The sequence below is a fragment of the Macrobrachium nipponense genome, chromosome 10 (assembly GCF_015104395.2).
Source record: "Macrobrachium nipponense isolate FS-2020 chromosome 10, ASM1510439v2, whole genome shotgun sequence".
NCBI classification, from domain to species: Eukaryota; Metazoa; Arthropoda; class Malacostraca; order Decapoda; family Palaemonidae; genus Macrobrachium; species Macrobrachium nipponense.
In genome coordinates, this window is record NC_087204.1 from 108,538,372 (window position 1) to 108,560,400 (window position 22,029).

Here is a 22,029-nt window from a genome sequence, read left to right on the forward strand (position 1 = left end):
CAACCATGCGAAAGCAACGACGATGAAGCGGGCAGAGAGCGATGATACACGTCCACACGCCAGTAGGCCGAAAGCAAAAGTGCTTTGTTTACCTACCAGTCGACGCGCAGCGCGCGCCTGTCGGACAAGCAGTTAACTACCGAACCCTTGTTCGAAAGCTTACGACCTATCCAGCTGCCGCTAGTACCTTCCTATTGTAAAAGGACCGAAGGTTGTATGCCGGTGGTCGGAACAACTTGATTTTTGTACATAATCCGTTCCAGAACGTCTCACAAAGTCTGAAACTTACAAAATTCGAAACAATAATTCCCATAAGGAATAATATAAATAAAATTAATGCATTCCAGACACCCACAGATATTAACAAAAAGTTCATTTTATATAGAGAATAAACACAGTTTTACATACAGAAAACAATGAGAAATAAATGACTAATGAAATGGATGAATACACATTTAACATTAATCTTACCTTTATGGAAGACTCTTGTTAGTGTTTGGAAGAATGAGAGAGGGGAAAGGGAGGAGGAGAGGTTGTTGTTTGGAAGGGGATCCCCCCACCAGAAGGACTTCAAGAATCACCAACTATCTAGGGCTACTTCATCTCTTTATTTTTTACTGGCACTATCTGGGGTTACTTCCCTTATTCGTTTTATACTTACTGGCACTAGGACAAGTTTGAGCCATTGTTGCGATTATAATTTTCCACAAAATCTTTTGTATCACGCCACTTTGCAAATGTGTCCCTAATCACTTAAGTAGGCACATTATGTACTATGCCCATTCACTTTCTGAATTTTTCAAACCAGCCTCTGCTGGCCTTTAAATTTCTTAACAACAGCACTTGTAGGCATTTTCCTACTGAGAGCAGCATACAACATCCTACATTTTGCTATGAGTTCTTTCTTAAATTCTATAGTGTTTCTTGCCTTTTTTTATAGAAGGGATGGCACTTGGAACTTTCTTTGGCCCCATGATGGCTTATTTAGACGTTGCACTCGAATAAAAAAACCACAAAAAACAACAAACACAAAAGCAGAAAGGGTCACGAGAGAACACGGGATGCTTTGTTTGGGAGCTTCATATGGTAGTGTTTCCAGGTGTACGAAATCCGAGGATAAATTTGAAACCCTAGTTAAAATTTCGCCGGAAAAAGTATACAAAAACTGAATCTTACGAAAACTAGGGCATATGAAATCCAAGTTTGACTACATACTGCAAACTTCCTACTGTTACACATGCCAAAACACCCACTTAAGGCAGACGGGTCATAAAGTGAATGGCTGCTGAAACAAAGCAATGGTTAGGAGACAGATAAATCCCCACTGGGGGAACCCCTATCTTATCAAGAGAAAACTCAATCATAATAAAATGTTACAGACACAAGTGCATCTATACTTTCTTCATGCCATTTATGCTCCGAGTTATTAATTTTGTTAATGCTTAACACTTCACTGTACAGTAACATGAAATGCACTGAAAGCTATCTAGATTTCAAGAAAAAAAAAATAAAGCTTCTGTACCTTCACAATACTGAAATGAACAACCTCAAATATTACCTTTGATCATTAATAGATTTCATAAAAATTAACTTGACAAGAAACCCCAGCTGTGAATTAATATCTGACATTGTACATCACACACTGCATGGGAAAATAAATTACAGTATGTGTCATGTGAAACACTGTAGTGATAAAGTTGTTTTTCAGCTAATTCTTTGGCCTCTGATACTAAACTTCTGTTTTCTAACTTGGTCATTTTTTTCCTTTACTCTCTTGCTAATTAGATGTCAAACTTCTTTATCTCTGCTTTGCTCAAAATTCCAATTCTCATTTATGAACAAATCCTTTTGGTAAACTCTATACAGTTTTGGTGTGACTTATTGGTCTCACTAAACTATTTTACATTAAAATATATGATATTGTTAAACTACAATAAAGTTTTGTACATACTTACCTGGCAGATATATACTTAGCTATAGTCTCGAGTTCCCGACAGAATTTCAAATCTCGCGGCACACGCGACAGGTAGGTCAGGTGGTCTACCTTACCCGCCGCTGGGTGGCGGATGTACGAACCACTCCCGTAAGCTTGTCAGATTTTTCTTCCACCTCTCTCCTGAGGGAGGCTGGGTGGGCCATTAATCGTATATATCTGCCAGGTAAGTATGTACAAAACTTTATTGTAGTTTAACAATATCATTTTTGTACATGAACTTCCCTGACAGATATATACTTAGCTGATTGGCACCTTGGTGGAGGGTAAGAGACAGCTCAATAATACAGGTAAGACGGGAAACAACTAATGTTGTAGGATATAACAACCTTGGTTCTCACCTTTTCAGGATGAAGACTTCATAGATACTATCTCTGAGTCTGCATTGCCTGGAGAGACTACAGCTAGACGTGACCTGATGCTGAAAGACTCTCGGATCTACCACTGGGATATGTGATCCCCTATTGTGGTAGAATCCAAGTCGGATGCTGTTAGAGGGACCTTGTCCGCTTACCTAACAGATCCTTACCACTACCTCTGCAAGGAGCCAAAACCCACCAGACCACCTAACCAAAAATACAAAGGGTTAATATTACGACAAAAAGAGGTGCCTCCTGCAACCTCTTTCAGACAACCAAAAAACAACAATATAAAATATAGGGTAACATATAAAAAATTTACACAGGATAAGTTTCAGCTCCCTGCCCCAGCACCGAATCCGCCGATACGAAAGGACCCAAGGCGAAGCATTTATCATATGTGATTTTCACATCAGTAGGTAGTGGTTTGCGAAACCGATTGGCATCTCCAAAAGTCGCCTCCATCAAGTTCCGCACAGACATATTTTTTTCTGAATGCAAGCGAAGTTGCGATGGCTCTCACCTCGTGAGCTTTCACTTTCAGTAGTCTAAAATGATCTTCCTTACAGGCAACATGTGCCTCTGTAATAAGGCTTCTCAGAAAAAAGGAAAGAGCATTCTTCGACATGGGCCGAGTGGGATCCTTTACGGAGCACCAAAGTACATCTTGATTAGCCTTAAGTTGTTCCTTCCTCTTAAGGAAATACTTCATAATTCTCATAGGGCAAAGAGTTCTTTCAGGCTCTTCCCCTACTAGAAAAGATAAACTACGAACTTCAAAGCTCCTGGGCCAAGGGCGTGATGGGTTTTCATTCTTTGCAAGGAAACTTGGAAGAAACGAACACACCATAGAATCTTCCTTAAACCCTACATTGCCCTCAATAGCTTGGAGCTCACTCACTCTTTTAGCTGTAGCTAGGGCCAAAAGGAAGATAGCCTTCTTCGTCAAGTCCTTGAAAGAGGCTAAGCCAGGAGGTTCGAATCTAGACGATCCAAGGAATTGTAGGACTACGTCTAGATTCCAGTTCGGTACTCCATGAGGACGCTTAATGGTTTCAAATGATCTAATAAGATCATGCAGGTCCTTATCATCGGATATATTTAAGCCTCTATGTCGAAATACCGCCGCCAACATACTGCGGTATCCCTTAATAGTTGACACAACCAGATGACATTCTTCTTTGAGGAAAATAAGGAAATCCGCAATTTGGGTCACAGAGGTACTGGAAGATGAAATGTTCTTCCTCTTGCACCAACGTCTGAAGACATCCCACTTTGACTGGTATACACGCAAGGTGGAAGGTCTCCTCGCTCTTGCGATTGCTTTAGCAGCTGCTGCTGAAAATCCTTTCGCTCTGACCAAACTTTGGACAGTCTGAAACCAGTCAGACTGAGAGCGAGGAGATTTTGTGGTACCTGTCGAAGTGGGGTTGTCTGAGTAGATCGCTCCTTAGCGGGAGCGATCTTGGAAGGTCCACTAACCATTCCAGTACCTCTGTGAACCATTCTTGGGCCGGCCAAAAGGGAGCGATTAAGGTCATTCTCGTTGAATCGGACTCTACGAACTTCTTGATAGTTAGCCCCAGGATCTTGAAGGGGGGAAAACGCGTAGACGTCGAGTCCGTTCCAGTCTAGAAGAAGAGCATCTATTGCTACTGCCTTTGGATCCGATATCGGAGAGCAGTAAGGATCCAGCCTCTTGTTCTTGACGTGGCAAAGAGGTCTATGTGTGGCCCTGCCCACTAACTTCCACAGGCTCTGGCATACATCCAGATGAAGGGTCCACTCTGTGGGAAGGACCTGATCTTTCCTGCTGAGGAGATCTGCTCTTACATTCCTTTCTCCCTGCACGAACTGGTGAGAAGCTTGATTCCTCTTTCTTCTGCCCACAGAAGAAGTCTCTTGCTGTAGTACAGGGGGAAGGAATGCGTCCCCCCCTGTTTCCTGATGTATGCCAGAGCTGTAGTGTTGTCCGCGTTGACATTGCACTACGATCTTCTGACTTTGGGCTCGAAAGCCTTCAGAGCCAACCACACAGCCATCAACTCCTTTCTGTTGATGTGCCAGGCTACCTGGTCCCCCACCCAGGTACCTGACACTTCGTTGGTTCCCAGAGTTGCACCCCACCCCATGTCCGACGCGTCGGAGAACAACACCAGGTTGGGGTCTGTGATTGAAGAGACAGTCCCTTCGCAAAGAGGTTGGGATCTGTCCACCATAAGAGATGTTTTCTTGATGTCCTGTGATAACGACAGGGAGTACGTCAAATCCTGAGAACGACGACTCCAATTCCGATGAAGAAAGAATTGGAGCGGTCTCAGGTGCAACCTTCCTAGGGAAACGAATTGCTCCAGAGAGGAGAGTGTCCCCAGCAGACTCATCCACTCCCTCACTGTGCATACTTCTTTCCCCTAAGAAGGTTGTTACTCTCTCGAATCCTCGGGCTATCCTTTCCTGCGAGGGAAAAGCCCGAAAAACTCAGAGAGTTTCATCTGTATCCCGAGATACACACACTCTTGCTCGGGAATTAGTGATGACTTCTTGAAATTGACGAGAAGTCCCAAGCCTTCGTCAATTCTAAAGTACTTGTAAGTCCTTCAAACAACGATCTTCTGAATTGGGCCCTTATTAGCCAATCGTCGAGGTACATGGATATCCTCACCCCTTTCAAATGAAGCCATTGAGCCACATTCCTAAAATCCCCGTGAACACTTGAGGGGCCGCCGATCGAGAGGCGAAAGACAGAGCCCTGAAACTGAAAATTTTTCCCCCCATCATGAATCTGAGAAACTTCCTCGAGGAAGGATGGATCGGTACGTGGAAGTAAGCGTCCTGTAAATCCAAGGAAACCATCCAGTCCCCTAGACGAAGTGCTGCCAGCACTGATGAAGGCGTTCCATCGTGAACTTCTTCTTTTATACGAAGAAGTTCAGGGCGCTTACATCCAACACGGTCTCCATCCCCCTGAGGACTTCGGAACTAGGAAAAGGCGGTTGTAGAAGCCCGATGAATGATGGTCTGACACTAGTTCGATAGCCCCCTTCCCTCCAGCATCTGATCTACTGCTAGATGGAGAGCTTGATTCATGATGGGGTCTCTGTACCTGGCGTCAGTTCCCTTGGGATGGTCGTCAAGGAGGTCTTTCGACGAAAGGGATGAGGTAACCTCTCTCAGAATAGAAAGGGTCCAAGGATCCGCCCCTTTTTGGGCCCAGACTTCTGCAAACTCTAAGAGTCTGGCGCCCACCGTTGTTTGAAGGACTTGCAAGTTATTTGGGGGCGGCGGCTTTTAACAGACTTGGCGAAAGTCTTACCCCTTCTGAAGGTCTACGACCTCTAAACGTAGAGGTTCTTGATGAAGATGCCCCTCGAAAGGGTTCTCGAACACTTGCCTTTTCCTTCTTAGCCTTGGTAGGGAAGGAAGGGCGAGGTTTTCTTGCCGACTGTGCCAAAAGGTCCTGGGGGTGGCTTTGGCCGAAAGTGACCTCGAAATGTCCTGCACTCGATGTTTCGGGAACAACTGAGTAGACAGAGAGCAAACAGCAAAGAAGACCTCTGAGCATGGGAGACCGACTTCGTTAAGAAGGAACAATAAACCGACCTCTTCTTCACGATCCCGGCCCCATAAAGGGAGGCGATTTCACTCGCTCCGTCTCTTACTGACTTGTCCATACAAGACAAAACACACATAAGATCATCTGGTGAAATGACTCTGGCACTTCAATTTTCTGGCTAGGACTCCAACGACCAATCAAGGAAGTTAAATACTTCTAGCACTCTAAACATACCTTTGAGCAAATGATCCAATTCATTCATTGCCCAAGTCGTCTTAGCAGAGTTAAGGGCAGTTCTCCTTGTCGAATCTACCAGCGCCGAAAAATCCGAATCAGCCGAAGACGGTAGACCCAATCCTAAGGGCTCTCCTGTTTCGTACCAGAAACCAGCGCGTCCTGATAACTTCGAAGGAGGAAAAGCGAACATCGTTTTCCCCGCTTCTTCTTTGGAAGCCATCCAGGACCAAAAACTCCTCAGTGCCTTCTTCATAGAAAGAGTTGGCTTCATCTCACACAAGAAGACTCTTCGCTGTCTTCGCCGTTGAAAAAAAGTGAGTGAGGAGAAGGAGGAGCCGTAGGCGTAAGGGAATCCCCAAAAACTGTAAAAAGTAGCTCTGTAAGGTTCTTCTTGTAAGAAGAGACAGCAGCAGAAGTGTTCGGTTCCTCATCTGAACCTTCTAGGACGTCTTGTCGAAGGCGAGCGCGGAAGATCCTTAGGTGACGAAGGGATCCTAGCAGGAGTTGAGCGAGAGGTGGAGAACGCCCTCTCTTAGAAGAGTTACACATCACTGGAGAACGATGAGAAGATCTGGGAAGTCTACGATGAGACTCCCTCTTCGAGGTATACGGAATCTCAGCCGAAGGAGAGGTAGGGCTCCTACTCCGAGAATCCTCGGAAACATCCGCAGGGCGCTTACGAGGAGGCGAGCGCCTACTATACTCTATGCACCTATCCTGAGGCGAGCGGCTGCCAGGAGAAGAGCGCCTATCGAGAGCAGAGCGCTTGCGCGGCTCTCCATACCTGTCCAGTTGGCGTCCGCATCAACGGAAGTCTTGTTTTTTTTTTTTTCGACTGGAAGGCGAAATGCGCCTACTAGGAGGAAGGCTGCTTGCGAGACTCTTGACGTCTCAACAAGAGGGTAACATTCAGGAGAAGGGCGCTTCAAAACTAACGAGCGCCTACTTGGAGAAGGGCGCTTCGGGATTCCTGGTGCCTACCAAGAGACAAACGGTCAGGAGAAGTGCGCCTAGAAGCGGTGAGAGCGCCTACACGGAGAAGGGCGCTTGAAAGACTCTGTTTGTCTGCCCTTAGGAGAATAATCAGGCGTATGACGCCTTAAAAGAGACCGAGCGCCTATTAGAGAGTATGTGCAGTAGGCTCTTGGCGCCTACCTTGCGGGGAGCGGCTAACAGTAGGCCGTCTATCATGCACACGACTCCAACCAGACTCTAGATGCCTGTCAGGAGAGAAGTCACGATCCGATACTCGAGGAGAGTGACATCTGGAAGAAGAACGCCTACTTGTATAAGGGCGCCTTCTATAATCTTGAGGCTGCTGAGGAGAAGTCTCACACGAGGGAGTTGAAGAAATCGCGTGATGAGCAGGTGCAGTGCGCTTACCGGAAGCGGGAATCCATATCTGGAGAAAAAACTTCTTTCTCCATAGAGCGTCCTACCGATGTTTGGCGCCTTGAAATTGAAAGGAGCCAGGCGAGCGAGGGCGCTACCCGCGAGCGCGCTCCCCGAGCGAGGGCGCTCCCGCGAGCGAGGGCGCTCCCGCGAGCGAGGGCGCTCCCTCGCGAGCTTGAGGGGGGCGCTCACGCGAGCCCCCACCTTCATACGAAACCTCCCCTATAGAAGGAGAACGATCCTCTGAAGAGCGGCGCCTAGATCTCTGATCGGAAGAGAAACGTCCTTCTTCCTACGTGATCTAACTGCTAGAGAGTCTGCTAGCGCCGTGATCTGAGCTTGAAGTCCCGCGAGTACTCTCGTAGGAGATCTTCTAGTTCTTCCCTCGGAAGCAGGCGCCGAGCGCGGAGCGCAGAGAAGAAGAACGATCACAGGATTTCTTGGGTTTCTTCGCCTCCACCGACGATTCTTCCGGGAAAACCTCCGGACTAGAAGCCAAAGGACTGCAGGGAGCCTTCCAAGCCCTCTTCAACGGGCGCGACGCATCCGGGGGAGTTCCAACCTCTCTTCGGAGAGGGAGACGACGAAGAGGAGAAAGCATTGGCGTAGGAGCTCCTTCTTGTAACGATCCGAGGCAGCCTGGGAGCGTACTTCAGGATCTGCCGAGGGGACGCCTGACCGGTGGGGGCTCTCCCTAGCCCTCCTGCGGCCTTCGACTTTCCTACTCCACTGGAACTGGGAGTCTGGAAGAGGTCTAGGCCTAGAGGCACTAAGGAGCCGGTCAGACGCACCCTACAACACTGGGGACACTGCACTGATCACTAACACTCTCCTTACCTTCCAACTGACGAATCTTCTGATCCACAGAACGATTCTTGGCTTTCAGAGCTGCCGCCTCCGAAGGCGAATCTTCGGCTTCGGTGCGGGGAGCCGGGGCTGCAACTTGGGAAGAAGGTTCTAATTCTACGTTAGTCCTATTAGGATCCACATCCAACTCACTCATTTCTAGATCTGCTAGAACTTCTAGAGGAAGCCTTACGCACTCTATCACGTTCCAACTTCCTAACATAAGAAGAGAGGAGTTATATTCTTCTTCATTCATCATCCCTTACATTCACTACAAGGGTTAGCAAAAGCACATTCATTCCCCTGCATTTCATGCAAACCGTGTGGGGGTCTACCGAAGCTTTCGGCAACCTCACCTTACATCCTTCATTCACGCAAACCCTAAACAAAACCGAAGTTTTAAACTACCGATTCTAGATCAGACATCGTTAAAGAAAATCAAACTCAAAATCAAACCGGTCCACAATCAGCGTATGCCAAGCCAAACAAAGCGAATACGTCACCAAAAGAAGTCCAAATTAACTCAGGCAAGCGAGAATCGAAAAACTATCGAGAGGAACCGACAACAGTTGTTATCGTTCCCGCGACAGAGAAAAATCTGACAAGCTTACGGAGTGGTTCGTACATCCGCCACCAGCGGCTGAGGGTAAGGTAGACCACCTCGACCTACTGTCGCGTGTGCCGCGAGATTTGAAATTCTGTCGGGAACGTCGGAGACCTATAGCTAAGTATATATCTGTCAGGGAAGTTCATGTACAAAAAAACACTTTTCACATCTCAGTCATGTTTAAACACAAGAAGCTTCATTCGTTTCTCCTCATAAAGCACTTAACTTGAAATGAACAGTGTGGCATTGGTCAGAATAGCAAACCTTTTCATTGATAAGAAGATTCAACTCATTATACTCGTGCTGCAGCTTTTGCTTCTCTCTTCCTGCACGATCTTTGTCAGTGCAGACAGACTCAATATCTTCACGAATACTGGAAATCTTCTTCTGCAACTCTGTCACTTCACCTGAAATTATATTAGCCTCAATTTTATGGTCCAGAACAGCAAAAACTACATTTAAGAAACTAAAATATAACAGTGACTTTATCTGATAACTTCTCAATTTCATTAGAACTTCCATGATATACTATGTATCAAGCTTTTTTCAATATAATATGCTTCTGAGGTAGCTTTTAGAGATTTTTTTCAAAATAAATAATAATATGAATTACAAGTAAAGATGCATAACTAGTACATATTACTATGCCTACAGTGGAACATTCATGACATGATAAACACTATTCCTATTTTACACAGCCAAAAACTTGCTCAACTTAGCTTACTCCTATACGTACCTGCAATTTTATTGATAACATTTAGTTCATGCTGGCAGGCTGCAGTGACCTGATTCAATGTATCCCCATAAATTTTCACCAATGTCTGTCTGTTCTGGGAAATCTTTTGGTCGAAACTTTCAAATGCAGCATCGTAATCTTGTATGGCTTCAACAGGCATGGTAAACAAGTATCAAACCTACAAAACATTAATTTTCTTATCAACTTACACTCTGCTTTTGCAATGTGAATCTAAAGCATGCAAACACAAGGTTAAATACAACTGTACTATTTCTACAAAAAGTGAATGAGCTCCTGGAAAGAATGGATTCACACAAAAGTTACAATTATGAATTCTCAAGTTTTTGTGTTAAACAAAAGAGGGATTAAGGATGCTGTCAATTAATGGAATCAACCTTTTCAGCATCCAATTACTGCTATAAATAATTCATCTGATGTTTGTTACAGTGGTGACCTCGCAAAATCAATACAGATAATTTCAGAAAGAGGTTGTTCTCATGAAAATATTTATTTGAACAATATGCTAAATTCCTAGAAGTCTTACTAAATACAAAATTATATCAGAATATATATGATATATGATTAAAAATACATATACTGCACTAATAAAAAAAGTTCATGGTTCAAAAGTTCTACGAAAGAGGGTGCCTAACTAGAACTTCATTGATGAATTTAAGCAAAAGAAAATGAATCCTTTAGAAGTAAAAAAACAAGGATGTATTGTAAGTTAACAGTAATATTTAATAATAATAAACTACTGCTACTTACACTAATAAAAATTTTAGTTACAGATCAAATCTCCAAGCCATGTTAAATGCACACCTTTTTTCCTCTCTACCTACTTTTATTGGAGCCTACATGACTGGAATACCATACCAGACATTTTTGGAAAGCACATTTTCCTACTTATTTAGCTTCATGTTGCATGCAACAAATAAGCAAACCTAAATAGCTATCAGCAACTGAGTTATACCTGATATGTAGTTCTAACTTTGAGGCTCCAGGCTAAGTAAGCAATGACTACTGATACTCCACTGTCATTACACCATATTAAAGTATATAAAAGTTAACACAATACCTGTAGCATGGTGATTTATTGTGTCAACACCATAAATGACAAAAACAAAAGACAAAAAGTATGTACGTATAAATTTGGAAATGTGCAATGTCCTGAGTGAGGAATCTTGACCCCCTTAAATATTGGACAGTAATATCCTACCCTAACCTTTCCTAGGGTGCAATGTAATGTTTTTGACGAGGGAGTGAGGCTATGCCCTCTCAATAACTTTCTTAATCTGTAGCAGAAAGGTTTAGAAGTTCTGAACGTTTTGGTTGTAAGTACCTTTCTAGGTTTGGCAACTTCCAGTTTATGTGTAAAATGGGTGCCATGTTTAGTACAAGCCTCTTGTCGATGTACGTAAAACATAAAATAATTACGGTAAGCACCATAAACATAACTTGTTAAAGCCATAATATGTTTAAACCAGTAGTTTACCAACTTGAATTTGCAGCCTAAACGATAATACACAGTAGAATGTGATCACTACTAGGATATGCTATGGCAGTTTTAACCTAGGCCTTCATCTAAAACACGGATGAAGCCACCATACATTTAACCTACTGGCAAATAATGCTCGTCTTATCCCTAGGCTACCTGATTCACTTATAGGAAAATATTAATTTTTCTCTATCACTAACTTGGTCAATACTTGTCCTGATTCCTTAATTTACGATAGACCTAGCATTCCCTACCTTTTGGTATAGGGGAAACAACCGACTGAACTAGCTGATCCAGTTTTCACCGCGTATGGATCCACCCTTCGAAAAAGTACTTTAACACGTCCTGACAACGGAGATGGGCACCAGTCATGAGTTATCGGTGGTGAGAGCAAAAGCTTGAGACCTCTACTCTCCTTTCGAAGTATTTTCTCCAAAGTTAGAAATTTAGGTCATATTTTAAGATTAAACAGAGGTTAATGAAAGTCTAGCCATACATGCAGTGCAAACATACCTCCATGACGCTTTTGAAGTTTTTACTTTTTACACCAACAATTTAGAAGATTGATGCCATCTCGATGTTTGCGGAGTCGCTTGTGTCAATAAATTTTCCATTCAATGTGCTAAATCCGCACACCACTTTTACCCATAGACGCTGGGGCACTTTCTTCACAACAATTGTCAACTACGACACCAACCACAGCTTATCCAAGGAAACTGCGATGTTTTGGTAGACGAAGAAGAAGAAGCGTGCACTAGATAATTATTTAAATAAACAGTTAAACAGCAGTATAAGGTCATGAATTGCATAAATTTTTTTACATATTCATGATTATTAATTTGAAATTATTCATTGTTGAAAAAATAACTAGATTCCTGACTCAAATATCAACAGTTTTGCTGTGAACAGTACCTACGGCGTTGTTCGTGCTCTTCTATTATTTATCAGTATTGCAAATTGGTATGTGTTTACCCTCCAAACTGGGTACGTATAAGACTTACACAAAACTGGGGAAATAAGTGAAATTAGCGTATCTATTCGTAGTATATACATATTAGAGCAATTTTATCATTATTGCATTACGTACTATGACAACTAGAATTCATGGAAACAGTTTGTAAATGCATTGGCGTATGTGTGAAGCTCCACTAAATTGGCAACGATGATGTCATTTTGCCGTTGTCTGCTCGTATCTACCTTAGAAAAGTAGACATACCCCTACATACGATAGTCCCTACATATGAAAAATCCAGGTTACGAAGACAAAGACGAAGATTTTTTTGCTTCTGTGTACGAAAATAATTCAGGTCGCGAAAGGGTGTACTGTAAAGTCCGAGATTCGCCCAGGCCACCGAGAACAATTTTAAAACTCACGTGCTGCCAATTCAGCAGACTCACCACCATCCTCCCACTCTCCCATTGGTTCCTGATGCTGGTTACTGCTGTAAGATCCTGCTTTCCTATTGGTCAGCATCTATCCCATCATGCATCTATGTAAGGGAGTTCCTCGACCATTTCGTTTCGGCAGCATTATTGTACAAGTGGAATCCGTTCGTTCACGTAGATTTCGTTCGTTAACGTAAATTCGTGTTATTGATTTCGCTTTCATTGTACTGTAAGTTACTTTATCGTGTTGTGTGTGAACTTAATTACTTACGTTATTACCCATGGATCCCAAGAATGTTGCTGAAGTTCACAGAAAGAAGAAGATGCTTTCTATGGAGACGAAGATGGAGATAATCAAGATGTATTAGGTAAGGTTCCACATTTTACTATATACGTACGTACAGTATTTCTTATACCCTGTACACTAATACACTTTATTTACATGTACAGTGGTCCCCCTGTATTCGCGGGGGATGCGTTCCAGACCCCCCCGTGAACAGTTAGAGCCTGCGAATGTTTAGAACCCCTATAAAAACGCTAAAAACAGCCTATTTTGTTAGTTAAAACTCAACAAAAACCCACTAAACATTTTCATACTTGGTTTTTTTTATAGTTTTATCACAAAAAGCATTTTTTGATGAAATTGATAAAAAAAAACCCAGGAATTTGTGGATATCTCATGGAAAAATACTGCAAATGTGTGAATTTTCCGCGAATGCTGGGAAACGTTCCCGAGAGAAATCGGTGAAGTGTAAGTCTGCGAATCCGAGAACGTGATCGTCCACTTGCGAATCCAGAGAACGTGAATCGGGGGGTACGTACAGTAATGGTTGGGTAAGGTATTGAATGGCCTCCAAATTGTGTATTTCACTGTTTATTGGTAAATTTAGATTTATAATAAAATTTACTGTGGTGTTTTTATAGGGGTTGGAATGAATTAGGCAATTTACATGTAAAACGTACAGTAGGGCCTCGTTAATCACGGGGAATAGGGCCCAGAACCCCCCGTGATCAGTAAATACCCGTGTTATCCTGGTACCCCCCCTGAAAATTGCTTTAAACTGCCTACTTTAATAATTAACCCACCTAAGACCATTATTTCAGTGTTTATAACTGCCTACTTTAGTTCAAGCACCAAAATATTTTCTTCAACTATCACCTAAACTAAATTCAAGACAGTTTCAAAGTATTCATTTTTTTTTTTCCTATCTTCAATTTCCCCTTCATCAGATCAGCAAACAAAAGTATAATTACCTAACAATTCCTTTTATTTTCATGATTTGGCTGCTGCCACCAAACTAAAAGTACATAGTATATCTATTTCGTGAATGAACATATTTATGATAAAAAAACATGATTTACTGTAATGATTATAGCACCCAACTATAATACTAATGTGTAAACAGCAAAATACAGCAATAAAAATCTAGTTTTGTCTTTTGTTTACGTTTAGAATCAGCTGATGGACGTTTATTACCGAAAGAATTAATTATTTTGGAAACAATTTAGTTGCTAAAAGAACGAATATATTAATGGAATCGTTATTATTATTAACTTTGTACATAATAGTTTATGATATTATTATGATACAGTAATTCATACTTCATTGAGAGAGAGAGAGAGAGAGAGAGAGAGAGAGAGAGAGAGAGAGAGAGAGAGAGAGAGAGCAGCTTGTGACGAGAGTAACTTGAATAGCTTGAGAGAGCGGTCTTTCTTAGGAACTAGAGTAACTTGAATAGCTTGAGAGAACAGCTTGGGACTAGAGTACTGTTGACTATCTTAGCTCGAGAATAACAATGAAATTTGTATTTTGAAATATTTTATGATAATAAGAAATGAAACATGGATAGTGATAAGATATTCTACTTGTATACTGTTATAATACATATGTGATAATCATTGAGTCAACTATAAAAGTTGTATTGAAGCACAGTTTCATAAATCACAGAAAGAATAAAAATATGGCAACACATATTTTTATTCTTTCGGGGACCATCTTGTCTTTTATTACGATAATAATAGATCAGTATTATAATTTTTTTTCTGTAAGTGATGAGAGAGAGAGAGTGAGATTTTGCTATTTACATTCATAGGATTTGAAAATTTGTAAATGAGTTTATCCTAAAAATGCATTTAGTCATGAAAAGAAGAAGAAAAACAGTAATTAGTGAATCTGCTCTCAGTAATTAGTGAATCTTGCTCTATGATAATATTCGTGATTTTGTTAATTTTCCGGAATATACGTAGCATTTGGGCTTCACATAAAAAGTAAGTAAAGTGATTTATGAGAGTTTAGAGGATACTACGTAAAAATACATTGGTACTTTGTAGAACGGTGACGTCACGGTGCTCATATGTATTTTTTTCGTGAATGAAATATACATTTATGATAAAAAATAGTTACTGTACTGCTTAGAGTACCATACTGTAAATTAATGTAATCACATCAAAATAAAGTAATCATTGTTCATTGTATATTGTAAACATGTAAAGTGTATTTTTGTCTTTTTGAAAAATGGATTCCGCAAGGAATTATTCCTTGAAGAAGCTTTTTTTATTATGAAGATATGTCAATAATATATAAGATTTGCGTTTTATTATGAATATATGACAATAATATATAAGGTAAAAAATGGTTTTATTACGTTTACGCTTCGTCGCCGATTGCAAATAACATACGATAATCTATGACAATTATCGTTTTGTATGACTGCAGTGTTCAGAGAAGTGATTACGTTATACCAAAACAATAATGAAGTTCGAATGAAAAATTTGTGTTTTCCTAAATGTTATTACTACTGTAAATTACACTACTACTATTAAACATTTCTAAAAAGGTTAAGAATGACAAAGGTGCTGTGAAGTGTAACTCAATGTTTACATTTCTGCTGGCCGCTCAACTACAAGTTGATGTCAATGACGTGGAATTATTCCATGAATAGGCTATATATTATGAAGATATGCCAATAATATATAAGGTGAGAATAGTTTTATTACCTTATTGTCAGTTAATATCATAATGTGAATCTGTTCATGTATTTGTTGGTTATCGGAACCAGACGAGGCTTAGCCTACACCGACAAGCCCGGATGCTGTGATTCATACCAGCGATATATAGCATGAGAAGTGGTCCAAGGAAAAACCCGTGATTAACTGAATCCGTGATAGTGATCCATGACTAAGCGAGGCCCCACTGTAATTCTGGATACGAAAAAATCAGAGGCACTACTGTATCTGTAATTTTTTGTGGTTAATTTGGTTGCAAAAAAGGGATAATAGACATGAAATAAATTAACATTTTGAAGTAAAGTAAAGTTAAACTAAATAATGAGTAAATTAAACGATTAAGGGAATAAAGCTTTGCACCTCATAAACCGTGTAGTTGTGTGCTGCCCGCACAACTGTGTTTGTGGAGTGTGCGCTTAGGAACCAGGAACTGCAATGTAATTCAAGTGCAATTTGGAGTGAATTAAGACCAAAACATGCATAATTATAATCAAATATATAAGCACTGTGGAGTTTCAGTTGTGATGGCAGTAAGGATAAAACCACCAATTACAAGGTAAAAATGAATTTTGGTTCAAACCATGACCTTAGGAATAACAAGTTTCATACTTTCACTAATATAGGCAACAAAATGTTTTATTGTGCTGATTACAACTGCAATCTTGAGTAAGATCAATAAACATTACATGTATACGCTAACACTAACACTGTTTAAATGAGTGCTGGGAAGGCTGGGAAAGATGGTGGATTGTCCATGGTTAGACTGGCCAGCCTGACGATAGCTGCCATATTGGATTTCAAAACTGCCTTGAAAAACTATTTATGAAGAGCGTCACGTGCTTATTTTAGTTCATATGGCGCTTTCATATATCACATTATGTTGACGAAACTTCAATCTTTTGAATGGTATGCTTAAAGTTGTAATTGTATTCTGGGTAATACTTCAGAAGCACTCCACACTGGATATTAAAAACAATAATCACCTACAAGGAAAGAGCATGTGAAAAGCTATATAAAAAGTGTAGTCATTATATGAGATTAAACGGGGATGAATTAAATGAGCTTGATAAGTTTTTTTCTTGAATTTTTTCTAAGTCGGGAGAGATGTTTCCTCTGCGGTAATGTTTACTTTTAATGAGCCCTTTAACTCACTTTCTTACGCAAACAAAAGCAGTTCATTACTCATTATTGGCTGAGTTACATAACCAATTACGAAACAACTTCAGTCGAAAATTAAGTTTCACTAGGATTTCAGCTGAACAATAAAGTTACCTGTCCAGTGTCCATTTGTATCCTTGTTTGACTGAATACTTTGAATAATGAAGGAAAACCCACCAGCATTTTGTCTTACTGTAGCTATGGCAAAGGCAGTGGCTGGCCCTTCTGGCATAATTTTGACAGAGACCTTCGATTCCCTACCGATTGTTTGCAGTGCAATGTGGGATACGGTGAATTTTATCATTATTTGTGTCTAATGGTGGTAAAGAATTGTGTGATTGATATGCTCAAAGACATATTCAATGTCGGATCGACTACAACAGGAATGCCTTTAGGTGTGATCGCTCTTTAGTGACGAAAGGACGTCAGCGGCGTAAGTGATGTAATTTAGTGTTTCTTTGTCTAGAGGAACTTGGTTGGAAAAATCCCATCTGTTTTGAAGTTAATTTGAATTTTAAAGTTATGGTGTAGTCCTAACTTTTGTTATAACTTGGCTAAAGGGGAATTGAAGCTTTCCCAAGCATTATTTTATTATTATTATTATTTAGGGTGTTAGGCTAGCCTAGGTGCTTGTTCCATGTATTGGTACAGCTTGGTTCACGTGGCCCTACCACGGTGTGGTGATCGCGGCCTAGGCCACTATGTGGTCACGTGTTCCATAGCACCTCACCCTGCCCCCTTCCCTCCCTCTCTGATGTAGGGAGGAGCTGGGGGTCCCCTTGGTTGTCATAAACAACCTCATAGCCTTCTCTCACATTCCGGAGGTACCGGGGGGTTCCACCAGCAGGGGGTTTAGGGCGACCATCATGAGGTACCGGGTCTCCATACGGGTAGTGGGTGAGGTGGGGAGGAGTAGGCCATCCCTTCCCCCTTTCCTCGCTCCCGCCGTGTTTCACCGGGACCTCCTTCCCCCCCATACCCATTACTCAGCCACCTCCCTTACGATACGAAAGGAGCCTTCCGTCGCAGCCGGGGCCCCTTTGGTTATAGGTTATTGGCTCCGCTTAGCGGGTAGGGTGGAGGGGTACTATGGATGGTCGTTTGCTTGCCTACTATATCCTTATATCTCTCCCCCGCTACCGGAAGGAGCTTACCCTTACCTACGCACTCTTCTAGTAGACGGGTGGAGAGAAGTTGATTTGATGTTGTCACTGTTTTATGCTAAGGATATATACCCTAATTTAAGATATTTTACAATGAATTGTGTTTTATATTATGTTATGTTATCAACCATCCCCGCCATTATCCGTTGTGGTTGCCTTTACCACCACTCCTAGTTGGTTGATTCGCGTGCCTCCGCCACTGGCGGAGCCATAGCCTTTCTTCCAACATGGTTACCACACGTATTTTAGCAGGGCTCTGGTTTTATCTAACTTTATCGCTCCGGCACCAGCGGAGACATATGTTAGGCTGTAAGTGTTTTACTCTGTACTCATGTACGTTTCCACTTACAGGCTACCAACTGTTCAGGTCCTCGCTTGCAACGCGACGCTGCATGACCCCTGCGCGGACATGATGAGTGCAGGTCTCACGCCCCTTGTGCCACCCTGTTCAACGAGTCCATCGTTTGGCATCCTGAGGCCTGCACCATTTGCTACGACCTGGTCGGTCAGCTGGTTGATGGGGTAAGACCATTATAAGGTTGTTTATCAATTTACTAACACTTTTAGTTCGTAAGTTTGTTAACCCTGTCCGCAACTGGTAGCTAATTCAGCCTTTCTTTCAGGCTAGCGGTGTGAGGGAAGTCGCCCTCGCCACCCTGAAAGCGTGGGTGGGCGGCTTTGGAAAGAACGCCGCCAAGGGCCAGCCCTACATGTTGGATAAAAAGCTGGCCATCCAGATCTCCCTGCGGGCAAGTCGACGGGCTACGTCGACCCCTTGTCCGCCGCCCCGTAATAGCCGCCATCCAGCAAGATCTCCAGCAGTCGTTGGGGCTCGTAGCAGCCCAGGAGCCAGTTCCGGACGTCGCGGCTGGACCTGAATCTCGAGCCGATGGCGGTAGTAAGTGAGGATTTGTTGGCTGAGGTAGGTTTGTCGGGCGCCCAAGGTCTTTCCTTGGGCGCTCCTGGATCTTCTCCTGTCCCTTCTTCTTCCGCCTCTTTCCAAGGCTTTTCGGGATCTGAGATCCCTAGCCGCACTCCCGCTCTCTCTGTACCTCCTAAGGAGAAGGGAAAGAGAGAACCGAAGACTCTATCTAAGTCGACTCAGGAAGTCGTCTTCGTCTTCTTCGGCGAGGAAGTCATCGACTTCTTACGCCGACGCGCAGGGTAAAGGCTAAGCCAAGCTCTTCCCAGTCGAAGAGCTCCAGAGGCAAGGCTTCGAAGGAGAAAGCTCGCGCTACCTCCGAGTCGTTGCCTTCTCCCGCCTCCGCTGTCCCCTCTCCGGCTATGCCGGCAGGGGTAGCAAGCAACACCAGCTCCTGCGTTCCTTCTCCTGTCTCACCAGGAATGATGGAGCAGGTAGGGGCAAGGTTGGGTTGGGTCCCAAATCTCAGCTTGGGGAACCCGCTTTTGAGCGATGTTCGCACAATTGTCGAGCACTCTGTCTCAAACTGGACAGACCGTCCAAGAGCTCTCGAATAGAGTAAGAGAGACTGAGGATCGGATGACTGGGCTATCCCAGGCTCCTCCCCCAGTATCCCCTGCTTCTAGCACGGGGATCCTACAACTCCCGTCTTACGACTCTCTGCCATCTTCTCTTATGGACAAATCCATGAGAGTAGCGGCCTACGCCCCCTTTAAGGACGGGATGATTTCCATCCCGGAGTTTGGCACTCAGAAGGATTGAGGACTTCGAGAGTTCTATCCTCCGGGTCTGTCACAGCCTTTCATCGGGTATGCTAGGCTGACGCCAACGGCTCTGACTAGGGAGACAAGATCGCGAAGGAAGTCTGTCCTCTACAGTAGAGACCACGCCCAACGGGAATGGGTTCACTGCCTTGAGGACTGGGAGTGTACTAAACACTAAACTCCAGGCCTATAAGAGCCCCTTCACTATTTTCGCCACGGAAGAGGAGGTTTTCTCTTCCATTCACTACGAAATTGGTGGAGAAGGCTCTTCAGGCAGTCCTCAAGGATGAGCCCGTTCCACAGTTGAGAGAGTCGGAGTCCACTTCTCCACTCTTTCCCGCCTTCGGAGAGTTATGGGAAAACCTGCCAGCCACTTTCACGCAGGGTAAACTCAAGCCGGACTGCGCTATGGACCAGTTCGGTGAGAAGTTGCCTAGGCTACCGGACTCCCTAATCCAGGCAGAGTTCGATGCGCGAACTAGGTTTGGCAGGTCCCTTAACTCTATCGTAATCACGGAAATGGCGGCGCTGTCTTATGCGAACGAACCGCTATTCAAGATCTTAGCGAAAGCACATTTTCACACGGGTTCTTCTAGACGCTTTTGACTTCTTCCAAGCCAGGAAGAACTGTCGGAAGCATGTTCTTCAAGAGTGTACTATCAGGCACGAGCCTAAATAGACTCTTGACTGCCAGCATGTGGGGAGCTGATCTCTTCCCAGAGTCAGCAGTGAACGAAGTTCATCACGAAGCTGCTAGATCAACCAGAGCCTTAAGAGCTAGGTGGGGCATTTCCTCTAAGAGGAAACAGGAATCCGTTCCCACTGCTGGCAAGAAACCTAAGAAGGCTGGTAGGAGGTTCCAGCCATATAAAAAACTCCAGCCTCAGCAGCAGTTTGTGCAGGCGGTCCCAGTCACCCAACAAGGACAACCTGCTACATCTAAACAGACTCAGCCTTTCCTCCTGGTGCCCCAGCAATCCCAGCCTTCGACCTCCTATGCCATCTCGCCTGCCTTTAACCCTGCTTATGAGGCTCAAGGCTACTCTCAATCGAGGGGTAGGGCGAGAGGTTACCTTTCGTCACGTGGCGCAGGAAGGGGCGCAAGGAGTAAGCAGTTCAGAGGAGGGCGTGGTGGCCAACCCGCCCATCAGCAATGAGGCTCTCCAGGTAGGAGGGAGGCTGTTCCTCTTCCGCCACAGGTGGGGGTCAGCAGTTGGGCACAGAGCATAGTGTCCAAAGGATTAGGCTGGAGCTGGATCCAAGATCCTCTCCAATCAAATCATTCCATCAGGTACCGTCAAAGGAATTGATAGATTACGCGGAAGAACTCTTCAGAAAGGAGCTATTGCGAGAGTCAAGCATCTAAAGTTTCAAGGTCGCTTATTCAGCGTGCCAAAGAAAGGCTCAACAAAAAGAAGGGTAATCTTAGACTTGTCAAAGCTAAACTCTTTCATTCGCTGCGACAAGTTCAAGATGCTTACCCTCTCGCAAGTAAGGACCTTACTGATCCGCGTGGAGCCGTCACATGCTCCATCGATCTTACAGACGCATACTATCATATCCCTATAGCAGGCACTTCCGCCCATTCCTAGGATTCAGGCTAGGAAGTCAGACATTCTCATTCAAAGTGATGCCCTTCGGTCTGAATGTAGCCCCCAGGGTATTCACAAAGATAGCAGAATTGGTTGTACAACAATGAGAGCTCAGGGAATCATGGTAGCGGCATACCTCGACGATTGGTTAATCTCACCAACAATCGAGGAATGTCTCAAAGCTACCAAAAAAGGTAGTTCACTTTCTGGAACATCTGGGGTTCCAGATAAACAAAACGAAATCCAGACTTGTTCCGGAATCTCGTTTCAGTGGCTGGGGGGGAATCCAATGGGATTTGTCCCCTCCCACAATCTATCAATTCCAGTAGCCAAACGGAAAGAAATAGCAAAATCTGTAAGGCAATTTCTCAAGTGCAAACAAACGTCAAGAAGAAACCAGGAGAGAATCCTAGGGTCTCTTCAGTTTGCTTCAGTAACAGATATCCTTCTGAAAGCAAGGTTGAAAGATATAAATCGAATTTGGCGGTCAAAAGCAAACTCCAAATATCGAGACAAGTTGTCAGTGATCCTACAGATCCTCCGCAACCAACTACGGCCTTGGTCAAGAATACAGAACCTAGCCAAGAAAAGTTACCCCTTCAATATCCCCTCCCAATGTTAACCATTCACACGGACGCATCCCTGTCCGGTTGGGGGGGGATACTCGCAGTTCAAAACAGGTTCAGGGGGACTTGGTCAGTTCAATTTCGCCAGCTCCACATAAACGTGTTGGAAGCAATGGCAGTATTTCTTACTCTGAAGAGACTGCTTCCCCCGAAAAAAAAAAGTCTCATCTAAGGCTAGTTTTGGACAGTGC

At 43.3% G+C, this 22,029-nt stretch overlaps 1 protein-coding gene across 3 annotated transcripts in view; it reads right to left on the minus strand.

The window, feature by feature from the left end:
• Positions 1–22,029, minus strand: part of LOC135223882 (kinetochore protein Spc25-like) — a 115,298-nt gene that overhangs the window by 18,157 nt on the left and 75,112 nt on the right. For 2 of the 3 annotated variants that reach the window (XM_064262796.1, XM_064262795.1), the window contains exons 2-3: positions 9,724–9,901; positions 9,252–9,394 (exon numbers count right to left, since the gene is read on the minus strand). In XM_064262796.1, coding sequence (XP_064118866.1) covers positions 9,252–9,394; positions 9,724–9,883 — 303 coding nt within the window. In that variant the 5' untranslated portion in view covers positions 9,884–9,901. Of the gene's footprint in view, positions 1–9,251; positions 9,395–9,723; positions 9,902–11,734; positions 11,889–22,029 lie in introns of those variants that run through there. The other variant, XM_064262797.1, reaches the window with a different exon arrangement.